This window comes from Cryptotermes secundus, unplaced genomic scaffold (assembly GCF_002891405.2).
Source record: "Cryptotermes secundus unplaced genomic scaffold, Csec_1.0 scaffold579, whole genome shotgun sequence".
In the NCBI taxonomy this organism is placed as follows: domain Eukaryota; kingdom Metazoa; phylum Arthropoda; class Insecta; order Blattodea; family Kalotermitidae; genus Cryptotermes; species Cryptotermes secundus.
The window spans coordinates 285,047-303,922 of record NW_019719366.1 but is presented as its reverse complement, the minus strand read 5'-3'; the positions used below and the strand labels follow the sequence as shown (position 1 = coordinate 303,922).

General features: G+C 35.4%; 1 protein-coding gene across 5 annotated transcripts in view; it reads right to left on the bottom strand.

Annotated features, from left to right (window-relative positions):
- Positions 1 to 7,279: 7,279 nt before the first annotated feature.
- Positions 7,280 to 18,876, bottom strand: part of LOC111864797 (thrombospondin type-1 domain-containing protein 7B) — a 245,009-nt gene continuing 233,412 nt past the window's right edge. For 4 of the 5 annotated variants that reach the window (XM_023852328.2, XM_023852339.2, XM_023852312.2 and 1 more), the window contains 3 exons: positions 18,027 to 18,302; positions 16,665 to 16,755; positions 7,280 to 13,049 (listed from right to left, as the gene is read on the bottom strand). In XM_023852328.2, the coding sequence (XP_023708096.1) occupies positions 12,941 to 13,049; positions 16,665 to 16,755; positions 18,027 to 18,302 (476 nt within the window). In that variant the 3' untranslated portion in view covers positions 7,280 to 12,940. Of the gene's footprint in view, positions 13,050 to 13,147; positions 13,225 to 16,664; positions 16,756 to 18,026; positions 18,303 to 18,876 lie in introns of all 5 variants that reach the window. The other variant, XM_023852345.2, reaches the window with a different exon arrangement.

Below are 18,876 nucleotides of genomic sequence, written 5' to 3'. Positions count from 1 at the left end.
TCCAATTCAAGAACTTATCAATTTCAATGCCCAAAAATTTAATATGAGTTTCCTCTTGTAATAATTCATCGTTAAACTTTAAATGTACAGGCATATTGTCACGATTGATTGTTTCAAATTTTAACACTTTAGTTTTCCTCAAGTTTAGGGATAAGCCATTGTATTTAAACCACTGACTTAAGGAATTTAACATAAGTTCAGAACTTTCTTGAATTTCATCGATATTAATACCCGACACTAATATACTTGTATCATCGGCATACAACAATGACTTGTCAATACTTAATGCTGACGGCAGGTCATTAATATATAAAAGGAACAACAAGAGACCCAAAATTGAGCCCTGTGGCACTCCATATTTGACGGTTCCCCAGTCTGAACAGCATTTACCATTTTCATTATTATAGAGTTCAACTCTTTGTCTTCTATTTTCCAGATAGGACTTCAACCATATTTTTATTTTACCACCAATGCCATATGTTGCCTATTTACTCAACAGTCGAATGCTTTTGTCAAATCACAAAAAATTCCCAATGAATGATTGCGTCTTTCCAACGTTTCTAAAATATGAATAGTTAATGTATATATTGCCATTTCTGTGTTACTGTTTTCTCTAAATCCAAACTGTGCAAAAGACATTAAATTGTTTGTATATATGTGTTGCTTTATCCTATTGTACACCACTCTTTCAAAAATCTTAGAAAAACTTATTAGCAATGATATTGGTCTATAGTTTGCCATAATTGCCTTCTCACCTGTTTTGTATATAGGTCTTAATGAGGCAAATTTCATTCTATCAGAATATATTCCATGCTCAAAAGATGCATTAAATATGTGACACAATGGTTTACTTATCTCAGTTATACAGTATTTCAATATCTTACTAGAAATGCCATCATATCCTGTAGAATCTTTTGATTTTTGCATCATAAGTATGCTCTTTATTTCCATCTCCATTGTAGATATTAGCCTCAGTGCAGGGAATTTATCAAATTTCAAAGTGTCTAAGAATTTAATAGCTTAATTTTTATTGGCACTTTTCGTTTCCAGATTCTCAGCTACAGTTATAAAGTATTTATTGAATACTTCTACTACTTCCTTAGTATTAGTTACTTTGCTTTTCCCCACTTTCAATTCGGTTATATTATCTTGGCCCCTCCTTTTCCCAGTTTCTTTATTAATAATCTTCCACGTTAATTGCATTTTGTTTTCCAAGTTACTTATAAGTTTTTGGTAGTACAATTTCTTAGCTTCTTTTATCACTTTCGTTAATGTCATACAGTACTTCTTATAGTATGATTCCAATCTTTCATCCTTTGATTTTTTAACTAAGTTGTATAAAGCTCTTTTATGACTACAAGATGTTCGTATACCTTTGGTTATCCATTTATTGGTGTCTTTATTTTTTTTGTACACCAAGGGAAAGCTGTTTTCTAAAATTGTTCAGAAGGTATTATGAAATTTATTAAATTTCATATTAACGTTCTCTTGATCATAAACTGCTTCCCAATTTTCATTTTGTAATGCCCGTTGGAAATATGCTATGTTCTCACCATTGATATCCATAAATGCTCTTACATGGTCCCTTTTCTTTATCACCTGTAAATTTTCAAGTACTAAGATTTGCCCATCATGGTTTGAAAACCCATTTATTGTGGAATGGGTTTGAAATTTATTGAAGACATTCTTCTCTAAGAAGAAATGATCTATGAGTGTGACAGAAGTGGGACCTATTCTAGTCGGACAGACTTTTATCAGAATTTTACAGGTCACTACCCTGTCAGCCATTACCCAGTCAGCAGTACTGAGAAAGAAGATAGCTTCACATGACATCAGCCTAAAGTAAGAAAGTTGAAAAGTAACTTGAAATATTGTATGAAATTGTAACACTGAGGCAGCTAGAACACTTTTAATTAAAATTAGCAATTGAAGCATGCATCAGCCACCTTTACTGAAGTTTGCAAGGAACAAATGCTTTACAGTGAATAAATATTATCTTGGTAGATATATGTATTAGTACACAGATAATGAATTATGAATATACAAAAGCTACACTGTATGTTACAAATAGATACTTCTTGTATTGTCCTCTAGAAGCTACAGCTATGAATTGTGGCGCACAGTAGTATCAGTAAATAAGCAAAAGTAAAGGTATCCATCTAACAGGCCGTGGAGGCCCATAGGGTTGTGAGATGTTGAGGTTCCCACATTTTCTAGACAATCAGCTCATAGATGGTGGCAGGGTTGTCAGCCTTACGCGCCGGCCACCCTTTACCCCGAAGAATATTCCTGGTACTCATTTCTGTTAGAGACTGAGTCGACCCCAGGGCCATAGTGTGGCTGGAAGGATTAGGTCAATTGAAAAAATTCCAATGACCTCATTGAGACTTGAACCCATGACCTTCCAGCTTGTAGGATAATGCCTCAACCAGCTATGCTACCGCATGCCCCCCACAGTAATATCAAAAAATAATTTTTTTTTTCAGTCTTTTGTTTCTCAGTCTGGGCAAGGTCATGCTCTGAAAATTCTTCACAGATGAGCTATTGTTAAGTAGATTGACTATTACCAGATCCGTAATATAATGTAGCTATCCATCCTGAAATATTTGTTAATATTGTAAAAGGTACTGTTCATTCCATGTTCATTTAAATTTCAACACCTGAAAGCCTAAATAGAATGTTTTGTCAGCCATCTCATATGTTACTTCAGCCCATACCAATTCTATGGGGTTATACTTGCAGTTGTATAGGGGCATTCCCACAGCAACATGATTGCAAGCCTGAGCTGTATCATCAAGTTCATACTGTACAATTTGCAGCTTTGTCAATTGCATCAATCCCATCTTTCCCAATCTATGTACCATTACAATGGCTTTTTTAGCATTTGAAGCCAAAGTCTTGGCCACAATTATAGAATGGTAACTTTTGTTATATGTCATGAACACAGCTTTGTGAATATTTAGTTCTCTAATTTAAGGATGCTTAAATTCAGTATTGATTTATTTTACTGCAGTAATCGGTATTTGAGGATTATTATTTCCAAGTAATTTGCATACTTCTGGAAAGCCAGTTTCAGATATCTGACATGACAGATAATTACACTTCCACCTTCCCTGTTGATGCTTCTGAACCACCCCTTTTATTAGGATCTTTTTCATGTTCTGCTTGGAGCATAATTCTGGTTAATCCATGTTTCATCCTAATAAAAGAATAATGGGACTTCATTGTTTCTGCTTATGGATGTCTACTGTGAATTTTTCACAGAAAAGTAATGCTGATGGTCACAATATCCATCCTGTCCACAAAATTCTCCTATGACTAAATGTCTTTTGTCTAAATTCTATTGATTTTAATATTCTCTACAGAGAACTAATAGATCCCTCAATTCCATCTGAAGTTATTTTATTGCTGGGTATTATTTTCTCCTTTTTTTCCCCTTTTTTTTCTTTTCTTTCCTCTTTGTTGCATTTACATGTGCACAAATGCCTTTCTATAATTAAACCTTTGTCAAAATAATCAAATTTTGGTTGTTTTCTTATGCCTTGTTATGCTTTTCTTTAGCAACACAGGATGTAGATCCTCATTTTGTGACCACACAGTGACTTTCTTGCAACATCCTTGGGATGCTCACTTTCTAACATTGCGTGCTGCAGGAACTTGATCCTGAACTATGTTTGAAATGCTATGAGTGACCCTTTCTTTTCATCCTGACTCCTAAAATATTTGTTAGTACTGTACATAAATTTGTGAACTTGTTTATGGAAATCCACACATTTCTTATCCGTCAGAGAGACTCACAAAGCGTGAAACTTGACTCAGCCACCAATTCTACCCAATTCTAATGAAAGTCACTATCACCATCTCTAGCCTAGCATAGATCAGTTTGTTGTGGATTAACACAGTCTGCCTTAAGATAACCTAGTGAGAATTAATATAGCCTGAATTGTCCTACACTAGAATATATGACCAAAGTCTGACATTGCTGCATCTATTAGACCTTAGGTTGACTTAGCATAAAACAGGTTGCAGTATAATGGATAACATTCCCTAGGCTACGCTTTTGTAGCATAGCTTCTTCTGACCTAGTCCAGCATGTCTGTCAGCCTACCTAAGGCTAGTACAGCTAAAACAGACCTGAAGGATTCTGCCCTAGCCTAGTTTGTCATACACTAGCTGCAAGTGGCAGCTCATAACTGCCTGAACAGGCACAGCCAGGATGAAATGCAATGTACCTCCCTCTTGCCTATATTGAGAGATAGAGGAGAAGACTCATGTTATTTAAATATGTTCATTTTAGAAGTGTAATTTGTATATTACAGAGTGCTCCTTATATTTATCAACTATATGCTTACTTTGTGTTCATGAAAATATCTATGGGTGAACACCTTGCTGTTCCTAGTGGAAACAAAATGCCCTCTTGGATCAGGATGATTTGGACATTTTGAGGCATTTTCTATGCTCCATATCACCCATGCATCAATCATACAGACAGATAAGACAAACGAAGAACTTTACAGGTGCTTCAGTTAGACTACTGTATGCAAGCCTAGGACCAGATATGCTAGGATGCGCAAATAAAAGCATGCTAGCTCATGGTACAACAGGGTGCATAGGTGGAGCTAAAACTGGGCAATTTAGGGCAGGCTAGAATATTCTAGACCAGTGTATGCTAGAACAGGTCTGGCTGGGCTAGAGCTGGATATGTTAAGGTGGTGCATGATGTGTCAGCAGGCTGCTTTATGATATGACAGAATAGACCATGGTAGCATAGCCTGATCTACTGGGTATTATGCCAGTTTCTGTATGTTACGCTGGTGCACACTACTCTATGGCCTGGCTAGAATGGTTTCATGTTAAATGTTCACCAAATAAAAGGGTGTTTGAGAAGAAAAATCCCTGTGGTCTAGGTTATTTTATAACACTTTGGAGTATAAAGAATGTGTTTATGGAAAGTTTATTTGACATTTGTGAATTATCTGAAAACCCATTAATTCTGAATATTATGAATTCTCTTTGGAGACTATGGTGAAATTGGGAGATAATTTTAGAATGGATGTTGTGGATTTATGGTGTCATGATACATGATGAGGCAATTTCTTGATCAGCCAAGTAACAATCAATTTGCCTGGTCAAAATCCTACACCATACACTTACTCATAGTTATGATTACACAATTTTCCATGTAACACTAATGTTCAGCTTTCTGTGAATACAAACAGAATACATTACCTTGAATAATGACAACCATTTACCTCAAGATGGGAGTATAATTAACTTCTGAAATGCAGTGTACATTAAACTAATCTGTCAGTTTTCACTCTTATGCTCTTTGACCACTGTCGCTTACAGAATTTTTATGAAGATTTCCCAAATTTAGTTACCTGGTGAAAATTTGTTCCTATTAAATTTTGTCAGTATTGAGGTCACCTATTTAGCAGGGATTGGTTTAAGTTGGATTATAATCAACAATTGTGTGTGCCTTGGTTGACAGTTATGGAATGACATCAGGAAACGGAATGTCCCGTCTATCAAGATGAGCAAAGAACATGAAAGAAATCCCTTGTCACACAGTTTGAGACATCTGTCCCCTTGGGAGTCAAATTTCTTTTTACCATCATAAAAAATGTAATGTTTTCTGAATAAAACCACAGTTGATTTGCAGACAGTCTGTAATCTCATACTAACTGTTCTGTTTATCTGTTTGGATTTTTGAAGACATGCAGATATTTTTCTTGAAGTATTTTGTTTTGTTGCATAATGATTTTCATGACATGGATTGAGAGTTCTTAAAAATACAAAATATGATTTCACAGAAAGCTCTGTGGTGTGGTGTGGTAGGTACATCTACAAACAGAGCAGAACTGGAGCTGTCACAATGATATCTCACACGTTGTAAAACCAATTCCTTTCTAAACCGTGTTCCTCTATTACTGTATAGGACTATAGCTCAAGCTGCAGGTTTTACTGTGACAGTATTTTAATGCATAGATATATCAAAGCATAAAAGTTTCTTTTGGTACTTACATGCACAAGTAATCCCAGAAAAACTGTTACAAATACAAACAGTTTGAAATTTATACATACATATCCTGGGGCACGCTGTAGCAAGATTTATTGAGGCATTATGCTGCAAGCAAAAAGTCGCAGGTTTGATTCCCAATGATGCCATTGGATTTTTCAATTGACCTGATCCTTCCAGCCGCACTATGCGGTACCAGGAATCTTCCTCGGGGTAAAGGGCTACCAGCGTGTAAAGCTGACAACCTCACAGTCATCTGTGAGTTGATTGTCTAGAAAATTTGGGATCCTCGATGTCTCACAAGCCTATGGGCTTCCACAGCCTGTTACAGGAATAGCTTTACTTTTTTTACATGCATATATATTTTATAACATTTTTTCTCCAAGCAGGAATTCTTTCTTTCTGCAGTTTACTTTACGAAGCTGTCTGTATGGCATGAGATTACTGAACAGTGAATTTGGAAGGAAGCTGTGTGGCCTAATCAAGGTACTATAATGACATTTGCCTGTAGAAAGTGAGGAAAACCTCAGAATAGGCAGTGTCCTGGCCAAGATTCGAACCAGATGCCTCATGAATATACATCTACAGCGTTACCTCTACATTAATATGCTCAGTGTAGTGGCATTAAGAACTGCAATTTTGAGTTCTGTCATATACAAGTAGGCCACCTGAGGGCTTAATGTGTACAGGAGAAAAGCTAATTTTCAGTTGATTAGCCCTTGTACCCTGACTTCAGTCCTTTAATATCATTTTAAAATTAGCTTTCAGTTTCTTTGAATGATCTTGAAGATGAAGTGTTGCTACAAGATATGGATTACATTTCAGATGCTGTGTTTCAAAGAATGAATGTTTGAATATAATAAGGACTGCCTCTGTGGTCTAGTGGGCAGAGTTCCTGGCTACAGATCCAGAGGTACCGGGTTCGATTCCCAGTGCTACCGGATTTTCTGAGAAGTATTGGGTCTGGAACGGGGTACACTCAGCCTTGTGAGGATAATTGAGGAGCTACTTGAATGGAAAAGTAGCTGCACTAGTCCAGAAAACAGAAATTAATGGCCGTGGGTATTCGTTGCACTGACCACACGATGCCCTCTATCCACTAACATTGGCACTAACTTCGCCAACAGGCAGCGGTCACTTGGTTGGCATAGTTTGCTTGCGGACTAAAGCCATGGATTTTGTTTGATTATAATTCAGAATGGTGGTACATGGAAAATAATTGTTATGATGCTTGAAGGTGGCTGCATACAATCAAGGAAGTACACAGCAGGGTCCAACATATATTGCCATCCTATGTTACATTTACACCCAGCATAATATAACATTACAGTGGTAATACAACAGTAATGAGTAACGTTACAATTGCCTTGAGCTCTGTATCAACACAGTTAATATAATGATAAAAACTTACACAGTGTTTGGTATATTTACAGGTGAAGTATTTTGAACTCATACTCTCAGTTTGGTGATGAACCAACACCAAAATGTTCACATTCATTGATACTTGCACACAATAGTTAGGAATGACAATGGATGATACAAAATGAACAAGTAGTAATATTAATATAAGTACAGTATTTGGCAGGACTTTGGACTTGCCACACCACAACCTATAATATTGTCTTGTACACCACTAGTCCACAGGTTGGCTGTTGCAGTGCTTATGATGTGTCCACTAGGAGTAGGACATTGCCTACTGGATCCTGCGCTAGTATTCGGGCTTTTGTCAAACGTTATTTGAATATTAAGTTTTTATGGGGTGGTCTTGCTCAGGTTTTAATTTTTTTCAGAAATATAATTATCAAACTTTGTGATCTTCAATATTATGCATCTTGCACCCCACTATTCACTTTGTGGAAAGAGCAGCAGTCCCACAATAGTAGAAACAATGCTTCTCCTATACCAAGAACTGTATTCTGATATTTATGAACATTTTACTATTATACTAACCATTAATGGAAGTTCTTATTTTTGAGACCTCTTGTTGCACCCAGCTGACTCTCACGTTCCACCTGTGGGATGCATTCCATCCATTTAGAATCACTGCTCTAATTAATCAATGTTACAGGACCAGAAAGAAGTATATTCCCTCAGAATTACTTGTTATTCTTGTAGTTTTGATAAAAGTGGGATTTGCAGTAATGTGATACTGATAATAATTGTAACATATTGAAATATAATCATGGTTTAACCCTTTGCATATCATAAGCTGATTGCATAAGTCTGGCTTTTTTCTATTGAAACTGCCACATCCAAAGGGCTTAGCTTGATGTTTTGTCAGTAGACGGCATTAGGTAAGATATATCAATATTTAGAGGAAAGAACAGGCTTTCACACTATCTAGACATATATAGTCAGTATAATGGGTCTTTCTGTGTAAATGCATTTACCTCCACAGATTTGGTGTTTCTAACAGGTAGTTCTATGGTAGGGCTTGGTAGTCAAAGGTTTAAACATGTCTGTGTTGGGAATCACTTAGTCTGAATGGAAGTTTAGTTTTGTTATGATGTGATCAAAATAACCACAAAATAAGTTGTGACTGGATATTTTAACAAATGTACAAGTACAGTATTATTACATACATCGTTCTAGGGTTGGAAGGGGTGTTGTTTATCCCAACCACCAGAGATGGGGGACAGTAATGAAAAATATAATCACCTGATGACAGACACTTCAAGAAAATAAACAGTTAAACTTATAACGAAGAATACACGGTGCCTAAACCCAGAAGACAACTTTCTTCATTGTCATCGCCGTGAAAACCTCAAAACTTACATAGTTAAACTTATAATTTGCCAGCATTCATTACTTGCAGCATTTTTCTGAGCTGGGCAGAGAAGAACGCCTTTCATGCAACAAACAGTGTCCAACTATAATTTAAAAAAAAAAGTATTTCCACTCCTGGCTACGTCTTTGGCCCAATATATCACTTTATGCAATTTCAAAAGCTTCTTTGTGAAAGCTCTTTCCAAAACTAAAAGCTAAAATCATAAATTATTTTCAGTAGATACAATTTTAGTGTTACCCATATCTTAATTACAATTTCAATATTATAATTTTCCAGCAAAAATGTCATTAAAATGAAAATTTTAGATGTGATGATACTTCCAAAGCTGACATCAGTGAAATATATGACTTCCAGTATCTGCTTGTTACGTGATAAAAGCTTACATATCTGACACCAACACCTTGAATTATCTTCTTCAGAACACTTGCAATGTTTGTTCCATTACTTTCTGCATCAGGTCATCTGATATCATTGCAAGAGTTCCATGATCTTACCAGAAAATAAGTCACTTTATTTTAACATGAAACTTCCAATTTCTTATAAAAAAACAATCCTTTGCCATTACATACCTGTACAGTTTTTATCACTACAAACTTCTGAATCAGATAACACCTATTTTCATTGATTCATGAAGGAGTGAGGTAAGCAGATGAAAATACAAATTAGTTTTATTAATACAAATGTTTTTATAATTATGTGGAACTTATGCCCCTTATGAAGATCTATTCTTTCTTATAGTGATAGTAATTGTAATTGTTTCATTCTAGAGTTGATACATTATTCTTTACATAAACATAAGGCTCTAGATGTTGAACAGTATTGATGAAATAGCAAAATTATACTGCATTGAACTGTTAAAAATGTGAAGATGTTCTGAGTAATGAGCATAAACTTCTGAAATGAACACACTTTCAGTGTCTGAGTTCAGCAAAAATGGCTTGTATTGCAATCTGGAAGGAAAAAAATTTAAAGAGAAATTACAGTTTAAAGAGACAGTCTTAACATGAAGCTTCAGTCTGTTGGTCATGTACAACACATAAGCTTATCATAGGCTTCTCCAGTTCCTGTTCATGCAGTATGTATGTAATGAATTTGTAAAGCTCAAGATATTTTGCTATCATAGCCATCCATCAGTTTAATGATTGAGCTAAGAGCAGCATAGTTTTCTTGCCAGATACACCACACTTTAAATTTATCAATTTGTAATAAACACCGGAACTATTATTTCATATTTCTGACACATTTTATTCCACAAGATGTAGTTCCTGAACAGTTCTCATATTTCAGACCCCAAAATGCCCATTATTTGTTCACCAATTCTGCATTTGGTTCTATTCAGCTATGCATAAGTTATCCATTAACACTTCTGCCTTCTTTTCACTGTCTCACACTTTTTTGCAACAATGTTTTGGTAGATTCTAAAGGGTTCTGACAGTGATGCATAATATTCAGAATTACTGGGTTTTTGGACTTCGTCCATTGTCCAGTATACTAAAAAACTAGAAAACACAACATTTCAGAAACTGGATCTATTTCCGTCTTCATTTGAGAAGGGGGGAGAGACACACCTACTCTGTTGGGTCCCTTAGAAGGAGCTAATTGTGACTGATGTTAGGTCTTTCTAAGGGACCCAACAGAGTAGGTGTCCTAACATTTCACCTGAGGGAGGAAACATATAAAGTTTCTGAAAAAACTGTTTTTTCTAGTTTTTAGAATACTGGACAATGGAACAAGTCCAAAAACCGAGTAATTCTGAGCACAATATTTCGTGGTCTGCACTCTGCCATTTTCCTCAGATAGAATCATACTTATTTAGGCCCAATCAATAGAGCTATTCCCTATCTCCAGACCTACAATTTTGACTTTCTGAACATTATCCATTGTCCTGTTTTCAATTCAGAAACAACATGTTGGAGACTGAACTTCATCTCCATCTAGTTCTCTCAATTGGGCCCAACTTAGTAGGCTGTTACCTGATGACAAAGACTGAGTCCCATCTCCAGAATGTTTAAAAAACTAGATGATGGATAATGTCCAAAAAGTCAATAATTATATTAACAATTATATTAACAAATTTTATTTCAAATTTACTGCAACTATAAACCGAAATTTCCATATACATGTCATGTGAATGTCATATCTTGAGTGGAGTGTTTTCATCTTTCTTGAATTTTTAAGTTCTCATATTTACTGAATATTTGCATCTCCACTAAACAAAGCAAATTATATACACTGTAAATAGGGGCCAGATTGAGCTGTCAGGTTTGGATACATAGTATGATAGCTTAAAGAGGTGATGTTGGCATATTGCTGAACTACACTTCTTTCTTTACCATCCAATCCATTCTCCCTTTTTTCTGCAGCTTACTTTCTCCCCTTCTCTGAGGAAATCAGGCTGTCCTGAGCAGAACAATTTCAAACGTGGAAACCTAAAAGTACTCATTCATACACAGCTGCAGGAATAATTAATTCTCTCAAATTAAATGCATGAATCAGAAAACTATTTTAGATTATTTTATTGTGTAACAGAAAAGAGAAGGATTTTTTTTGTCAGCATCTTAAGCCCAAATCTATGCTCATTCCTCAATAAAAGTATTGGCATGACTAATATCTGATTATGATTCATGTTGTAATTGGCTTCCAGGTGCTTCGATACTTCATATGCATATGCCTTTATGCTCATTGCTATAATATGTGCAAAAAGTGGAACATACAACTTTTACAAAAGGGTATCTCAGAAATTTATTATCACAAATAAAAGGAAAGTGTTTATAAGTTCTGCTTTCATACCTTAGAATTTTACACTTTTTTTCCAGTATGAACTCTTGTGTCTGCTCTTCACAAAATACATAAACCAACTGCACCAAATTATGGCCACAAAGCCATTGTTTTGTTATCAAAGAAGAAGCATTTTTGTATGGACTGAGCACCAATGACAAAAGAAACTGTGACACGGTCAATAAGCTGGTATATCTACATTATCTGAATTACAGGTCCTCCTTTATCATGCTCATCCACATTGTTCTTTGGAACTACTGATGTATATCTTACAGAAATCCACAGCATAGCAAATGTGTTTTTACTTTGTACAGGTCAAAGGGCTTGAAAAATATAGTTGCCTGTTTGTCTGAAATTACTTTTTCTTTTGAACCTGGCAAGTAGAAATTCACAGTCATTTATATTGATGAATTTTGCTGGTAAATGTGAAAAGTATGGAGAAAATGTAATTATCTTAGATATAAAGTCAGTGTTTGTATGCACTTTGTATGAAGTACTTAAAATTAAGCATAAATTCTATTCTATTTTGTTGACTTACAGAATATAACTTCCAAGTCACCCCAAGTGCTCAGGCCACTGAGCAAAGTAGTAAGGTACTGTCCATTCGTCCACATGTTTTGTCTCTAAAAATGATGAATAAATTTCAGTTCAGTTTTGAATTGAGTGAAGAGGTATATATAAAAGTGCTCAGATAAATGTAAATTTGTTTCGTGTTGGTCCAACATAATCCCTATATTACATGAAGCACAATCAAATTTTCTGTTTTCTCAAAAATGGATTGTACACAAGAAAATGGTGTACACCACAAATATAGATCTCATTAGGACACATGGCTTTTATTGAACATATTTATGAAGGTGACCAGTGTTTAACAGAATATGAGAAAAGATAATTTCTGGCTCTAAGCAATGTAATATCTGTAGTGAAAACAATTCTGCAATTATAGATCTAATCTTTAATAAAATAAACATCAAGGCCAATGAAGTATGTGAAATAAAAGAACACGGTTGGGAAATTGCAACCCACTACAACATACCCATCCACTCTTGTCATACTTTACGCACACTGTAACATTTTCATTAATTCAAAGCCGTGAGAGCACTACAACAAAATCCTGTGTAGTACCTATACAATAATCTCTTTTGTGTTTATACAGAACTTTTACATCTGTGACTCTCTGATGGTCTTATGCACCCAAGTTCTCTTATCATGTCCTCAGTTTTACAAGCCAGTAGACAGACCACAGTCAACATTGCAACGTGCAACCAGACTCTCAACACACCATCTCCACCTCAGACAGTGACTTCAAATAATCACCATAGCAGAATCTACAGACCACATGTAGTAAGTTCTTGTCAAGGTTTAGCTTCTGGTACGTCTGCACCCACTTGCTGCTTCTCAGGCTGCGGTGGCGGCAGGGACTGCCCTGAGTGGTGATGGCCCACAATGTTCCAACTGCCATTACTGCAACATGTCATATCTGAGCTCTAAGAACTGCCAACCACACACTGTGAGTTATAATTAGAGTTGTTCAGTTTTAAATATCAGTTTTTTCCACTAACCATGTAATTAAGGGAACCGCTGGTGTGTGGGGCCCCGATTTTCCTCTGTGCAGTTGGCCTTTCCCACTGCAATTCGCCTGCAATAATTGTTGGTCATGCATGTTAGTAAAAAAAGCTGATTATTTTAAAACCGACTTCAACATATTTTCTTGACAACACTTGTGAACAGTATGAACCTAGCAGAAAGGCATCTGCAGGGACCAGTATAAACAAGTGGAGTTTTCTGATGATTGATAAACATAGTTAAGAATCTAACTTCCCTATTACCAAGCCACAAATCTAAATGTTGCAAAACATGTCCTGAAATAATATTATGTGACTGAATTAGGAATTATCTTCTTAGCAGTTATCTGATAAATACATTGCAGGACCTGCTTAGATCTCTATATATACATAATCTTTTTAATATTACATGGAAAAGCCCCATAGTAATCATGCCTTATGTATCATCTGAACCAACTCTTCAAGTTTCATTTAATTCACTCTAGCTATTAATGGGCACTGTGTGAACAACACAATCATAGAACAATATAACACACATATTACAAACTGTTAACTGTACAAGATTTGTGAAAAATAAACATTATTAATATACTTCATGTCAAATATATATGGAGACTACATTAAGCATAAATTTACTTCCCAATAAGCTATGAAATTCAATATGAAGGATGTAATTATAAATATTAATGGGCTGGACATGTACAGAGAATGGATAAGGAGCGTATCCCAAAGAAAATATTATACAGTACAATAGGTGGTAGGAGACGTGCTGGGAAACCAAGAACTAGATGGAGTGATGCAGTGGAAGATGATGCAAAGAAGTTAATGGGTGTAAGGAACTGGAAGAGAGCAGTGCAGGATAGAGAGGAATGGAGGGGCTTGATAAGGAAGGCCAAGGCCCAACATCAGGCTGTTGCGCCATAGAAGAAGAAGAAGAATTATAAATATTTTTCACAAATTTTGTGTTTCTTTGTTGCACTTGTGAATTGAAGTTTTGAGATTATATTCCTTGGTAATTTCATGATGGATAGTCTTCAACGGCATTTAAAAAATTGAGAGAAGTGCGATTAATAGCAATGGGTCAAGACTGTTTATTTGATCCTTTCTGCCAATAACTTAAATATAAAACTTCTCTGCATCAGGCTATTATATAAATATATGTATATTTATATATCAGTTTTCCTTAAACAAAATCGAATTCCATCAACAGTAAACAAAGAAAACAAGAAAAATTAAAATTACAGTTTCTCATATTGTAAAAACAGTTGTAGTTAATTCTTGACTGAGCAGACAAGAAGACTTAATTCATGAAAAACGAAAGAACTATCCTACAGTTTGGATAAACTGTAATTTATATTGCAGTATTTCTCATTTCAGAGCCTGATATCAGATTCTACCCCATTTCAGTAATTTGTGCCAACTTTGTAATCTACTCATGCCCCCCTCTTCATTTATAACCAGTTAATGGGATAGTCCTTCTGGAGAAGCTAACAGTTATTAAGCTAGTCAATATATTTCAATCATTTTCCAGAATCCAAAATTCACTAACATGTTCACAGGAGCCTGTCACTGGTTCCTACCCTACATCAGGTGGATCTTGTCCACATTCTGTCATCCTGTCATCCTGTTTCTTCAAGATCCATTTTGATATTATCATCCCATTCTTTCTTAATTAATATCTTGAATATATGATACAAAACCTTCAAATTGTACTTTACTGTTATGACAGATTCATACTCTAAACTTTTAAAGGACCAATGCACTAAATACACAGATGTAGGAAAAATTCCTATAGCTTTGAAGACTTATTTTGAATTTATAATATTATTATTATCACATATATATTTACAATCTAGGACACGGTCTATGAAAAGTAACATAGCTGTTCAGTACAGTCAGTTTACTTTTCACTCTGCAGATGCCTTCATCTATTAATGAAGTGTGAAACTGAGATTTACAAAGTGTAATATATTATCATATAGTGAACTGTATGCAATGTCCTAAACTGCAAATACAGAAAATACAGTATCAATCTTTATTATTACATCAACCATTTCAGTGTTATTTTCATTCACTTCACTAAGTGATAATTTTTATATTGTTTATGTCAGTTCTTGAATTAAAGAAATTTCAGTATAGTTATCTTTTAACTTTAATGCAAAGGATTCACAAGTGTTCCACAAACATCCATGAGATACCAGTGTTTACCTCTGAGAATTACCTATGTCAGACACTCAGGGCATGAAACAAATGCATATACTGACCTTAACAGAACACTGTAGTTTAATAATGATGCTGATATTCATCTGTGATGGTTTATAAATATTATTTTATAAGTACTACAGCTATCAGCTGCAGTAATGTGTTCAATTTTAGCTTCTAGTAATTTTAATGCATAAAATATGGAAAACAAGACTTAGCAAATGTGATGAAGCTTTTCTGTCTTTGGATGAAAGCAGTTATGCACAGTGTTTCAATTGTGAAATCATAAATTTCATGACATATCTAGAGGTGTTTAGCAGTACAAAATATTTGGTAAATATGTTGCTTTCAACTTGTTATTTCAGAGCTATGACAAAAAATATGCCATTTATAGTTCCTGTTCCACAGTCACAGTGAAAAGAGATTTCCCTGTTTCTCTGTTTCACACTAGTTAGCAAGGAATGAAACTGACTTTCGTGTTGCAACAGATTTGAAGGCTTGTGGTTCTTGATTGATGTCAGTGGCCATTAGGTTTACATACACTATGACAAACAAAATTGTGTCTTATCTCAACATATAAATGAAAACAAAGACAAATGAAATTTAAAAGACAGACCACATATCTCTCCAAAGAGAACAGTGTTTCACAAGATATCACTGTCTAAAATACTGTTACACATGTTGTCAGGTAAGCATCAAAAGTTTAACAAAGTATCCCAGCAAAATTGCTGTCAGTAGTTTAATGGAATCTCATAGCAGTAAGTACAACCATACAGTGGCCAGATCACAAGCTACCTTCTATGCCTGTCCACCACATCCAAAATTGTTGTAACTTAAGTTCTTTTTGTGAGAAGTAAAACAATTTCATTATTCATGTGACCTGATATTTCAAAACTAAATTAAAATGAACCAAATGATGAATTTCTTATTTTAGCACCTTATGGCTGATTTCAGAAGAACTATACATTGTATCCTACACTCTATCTCTATATACATAGGATGGAGAAAAGTGAGTTTCACCCTGAAAAATTATTGCTTTCATGGCACTAAATAACAAGTCTCTGGCACCATATGTGATATTTCCAGTTCCCCATGAGCATCTTATTATAGTTAAAGTTTCCCTCTTTGAAATGCCAATCACAAAATAGTTAATACGTATGATAAAAAAAAAATACTTAGAACACTTTTAAAGATACAGCCTTTTAGGGGAGAATGTAATATATGACAAACCAAGTTTCTGAAAGATTTAGTAAAATTTAATTGTTTGCCATCTATAATATTCTTTGAATTTTAGGCCATTTCTGTAACTCACCACATGAGGTAGATGGATACTGCAACGAAAACAACAAACACGCAGCCAATCCCAATCATAGCAAACATCCACACACTGATGTCATTGTCCTCTGAAATGATGCACATATTTTTAGTTTTCAATATTTTAGAGAGTCCTAGACTGAAACTTTCTGTCTTCTGGAATATATGCCTTGTAGTCACTAAGAAACTGACAACCATTCTGGAGAAACAAAGTGCCTCCATCTTCAGGGTCATTAAGCAAAAAAAAAACATGGGGCAGGCATCAAGCTGGTTTCTTACTTGACTTACTCTTTGACACTGAAGATGGAGATGATATGTTCCTATGAAACGTTGGATGACTTTTGCTGGCCCACATAGCATTATGTCCCAGAAAACAGAACTCTTTATAGCAACCACTGTAAGAACTTCAAAACCAAAACTGCAACTCTCTCTCTCTTTATTTTGTTTATCCTACATCACAGTTTTCCAGCAGTCACATAATGGATCCCGTCTAAACTGAAATTAAAATGCTTGACGTTTTCTTTTTCACAATCTCCCCATCTTTTTGTCACTATACTTTGTGTCATTATCATCAGTGATAAACGTTTTATGACTAAGGACTCTATTTTTCATGCACTGTGATATATCTTGAGTGACTGTAACTGCTATTTAAATATAACAACAAAACAAATCACACACATTTGCACTTCTTTAAGATCTGTGCTAATCTATCACATCTGAGAGTCATTCCCCAGAATGTGGCACATGAAAATGTCTTCTGACAGACATGATTTCAAAGATATTGGTAAATATCTGCAATTTTATTGTTGAATATGAAATCAAGGTGACCCTAATACAGTATATAGGTGTGTTTCATAGTAATGCATTGAATATTAAGAGATTTTGCTCAGTCAGATGAAGCTGTTAAAGTGAAGCAAGAGTGACAACATGGAAACAAACTGGAAATGGCTGAAGGTTACAGACTTGAAAACTGGATGCTTGTCGATCTGGAGCTTGAGGGTCCAGTGCTAAATATGCCCTAGAAATGGTATTAAACTCTGCAGGAGGCATATGTTGGTTGGTTCACAGATTATTTAACAACACTGTTTCAACTGACACATTTCTTGTGTCATGTGAATTGGTAAGTAGGCAGCCAGGCTTACTTCAAGAATTATCTGATATCCTGATATTCACCAGGAAGACAGATAGAAGGCACAGAATCCTCAGATACAACACCTGGTACTCAGTCAGGACTAAAATGGGGTGTCTCACAAACAGAAGTCAAGACATGTTATTATAATATCAAGTTAGTCTGTTATGTGTGAAAGTCAGTGTGAAACATGGCCTTTCCTCATGAAAGGTATGATGTAACTCCACTTACGTGGGTAATAGAATCGGGACTGAATCTTGTCTTCTGATGCTGTAGCCTGGTGGAGGGGAGGGACCACACTGGCAGTTGTGCCAGTCTTATGTTGAGCATTACTGTCATCTGATGTTGTCTGTCCATTCTCTGAACAGAGGAGCAGCTGGTGCTGGTCATACTGCGGCTCATATCCTGGCTTACACAAACATACACCCAGCTGGGTGTCACAATATGCATGCTCTACACCTGCACAGTCATCCCCAGTACATGGCTTGGGTTTCCCTTCACATCCACCTGACAACAAAAGTTGAAAGAATGCAACAGTGTTAGGTGATGCAACCCTAACCTGCCCTAAATTACCGACAGTTATTTAAAAATATTGCAACAGCAGACATCAGTTGCATAAATATGGATCCATATTATGACCAACTGACTTTAATCACTTGAGTTATAGATCACAGAGAGGTACCTGATGATGACCTAAATTATAGGTTGAAACATGTAGCCCAATTTACACTTACATTAAATAAGTGAGCTATATACCAATATCTATTGTTTTCATTGTAGATATTCCCACTTTATTTGTTGTGTTGACAGTTATAACATATGATAAATATTATATACATAACAGGATGCAATCTATAAAATTTAAAAATATTTTTATGTGTATAAGTGACTACAGGCGGGATTTTGATTGGTAACTGGATTTATTGACCACTTACAGATCATAACTGCAACTAACTATAGTGTTATCACTAATTCACACCCTCTGCAGTTCACTATAGCACGTACTAAGCCTTCTGAGTCTGCTGTCTCTTCACCAGTCATTACCTGGTAATGGCTTTCACTGGTGGACGTTCCTCTTACT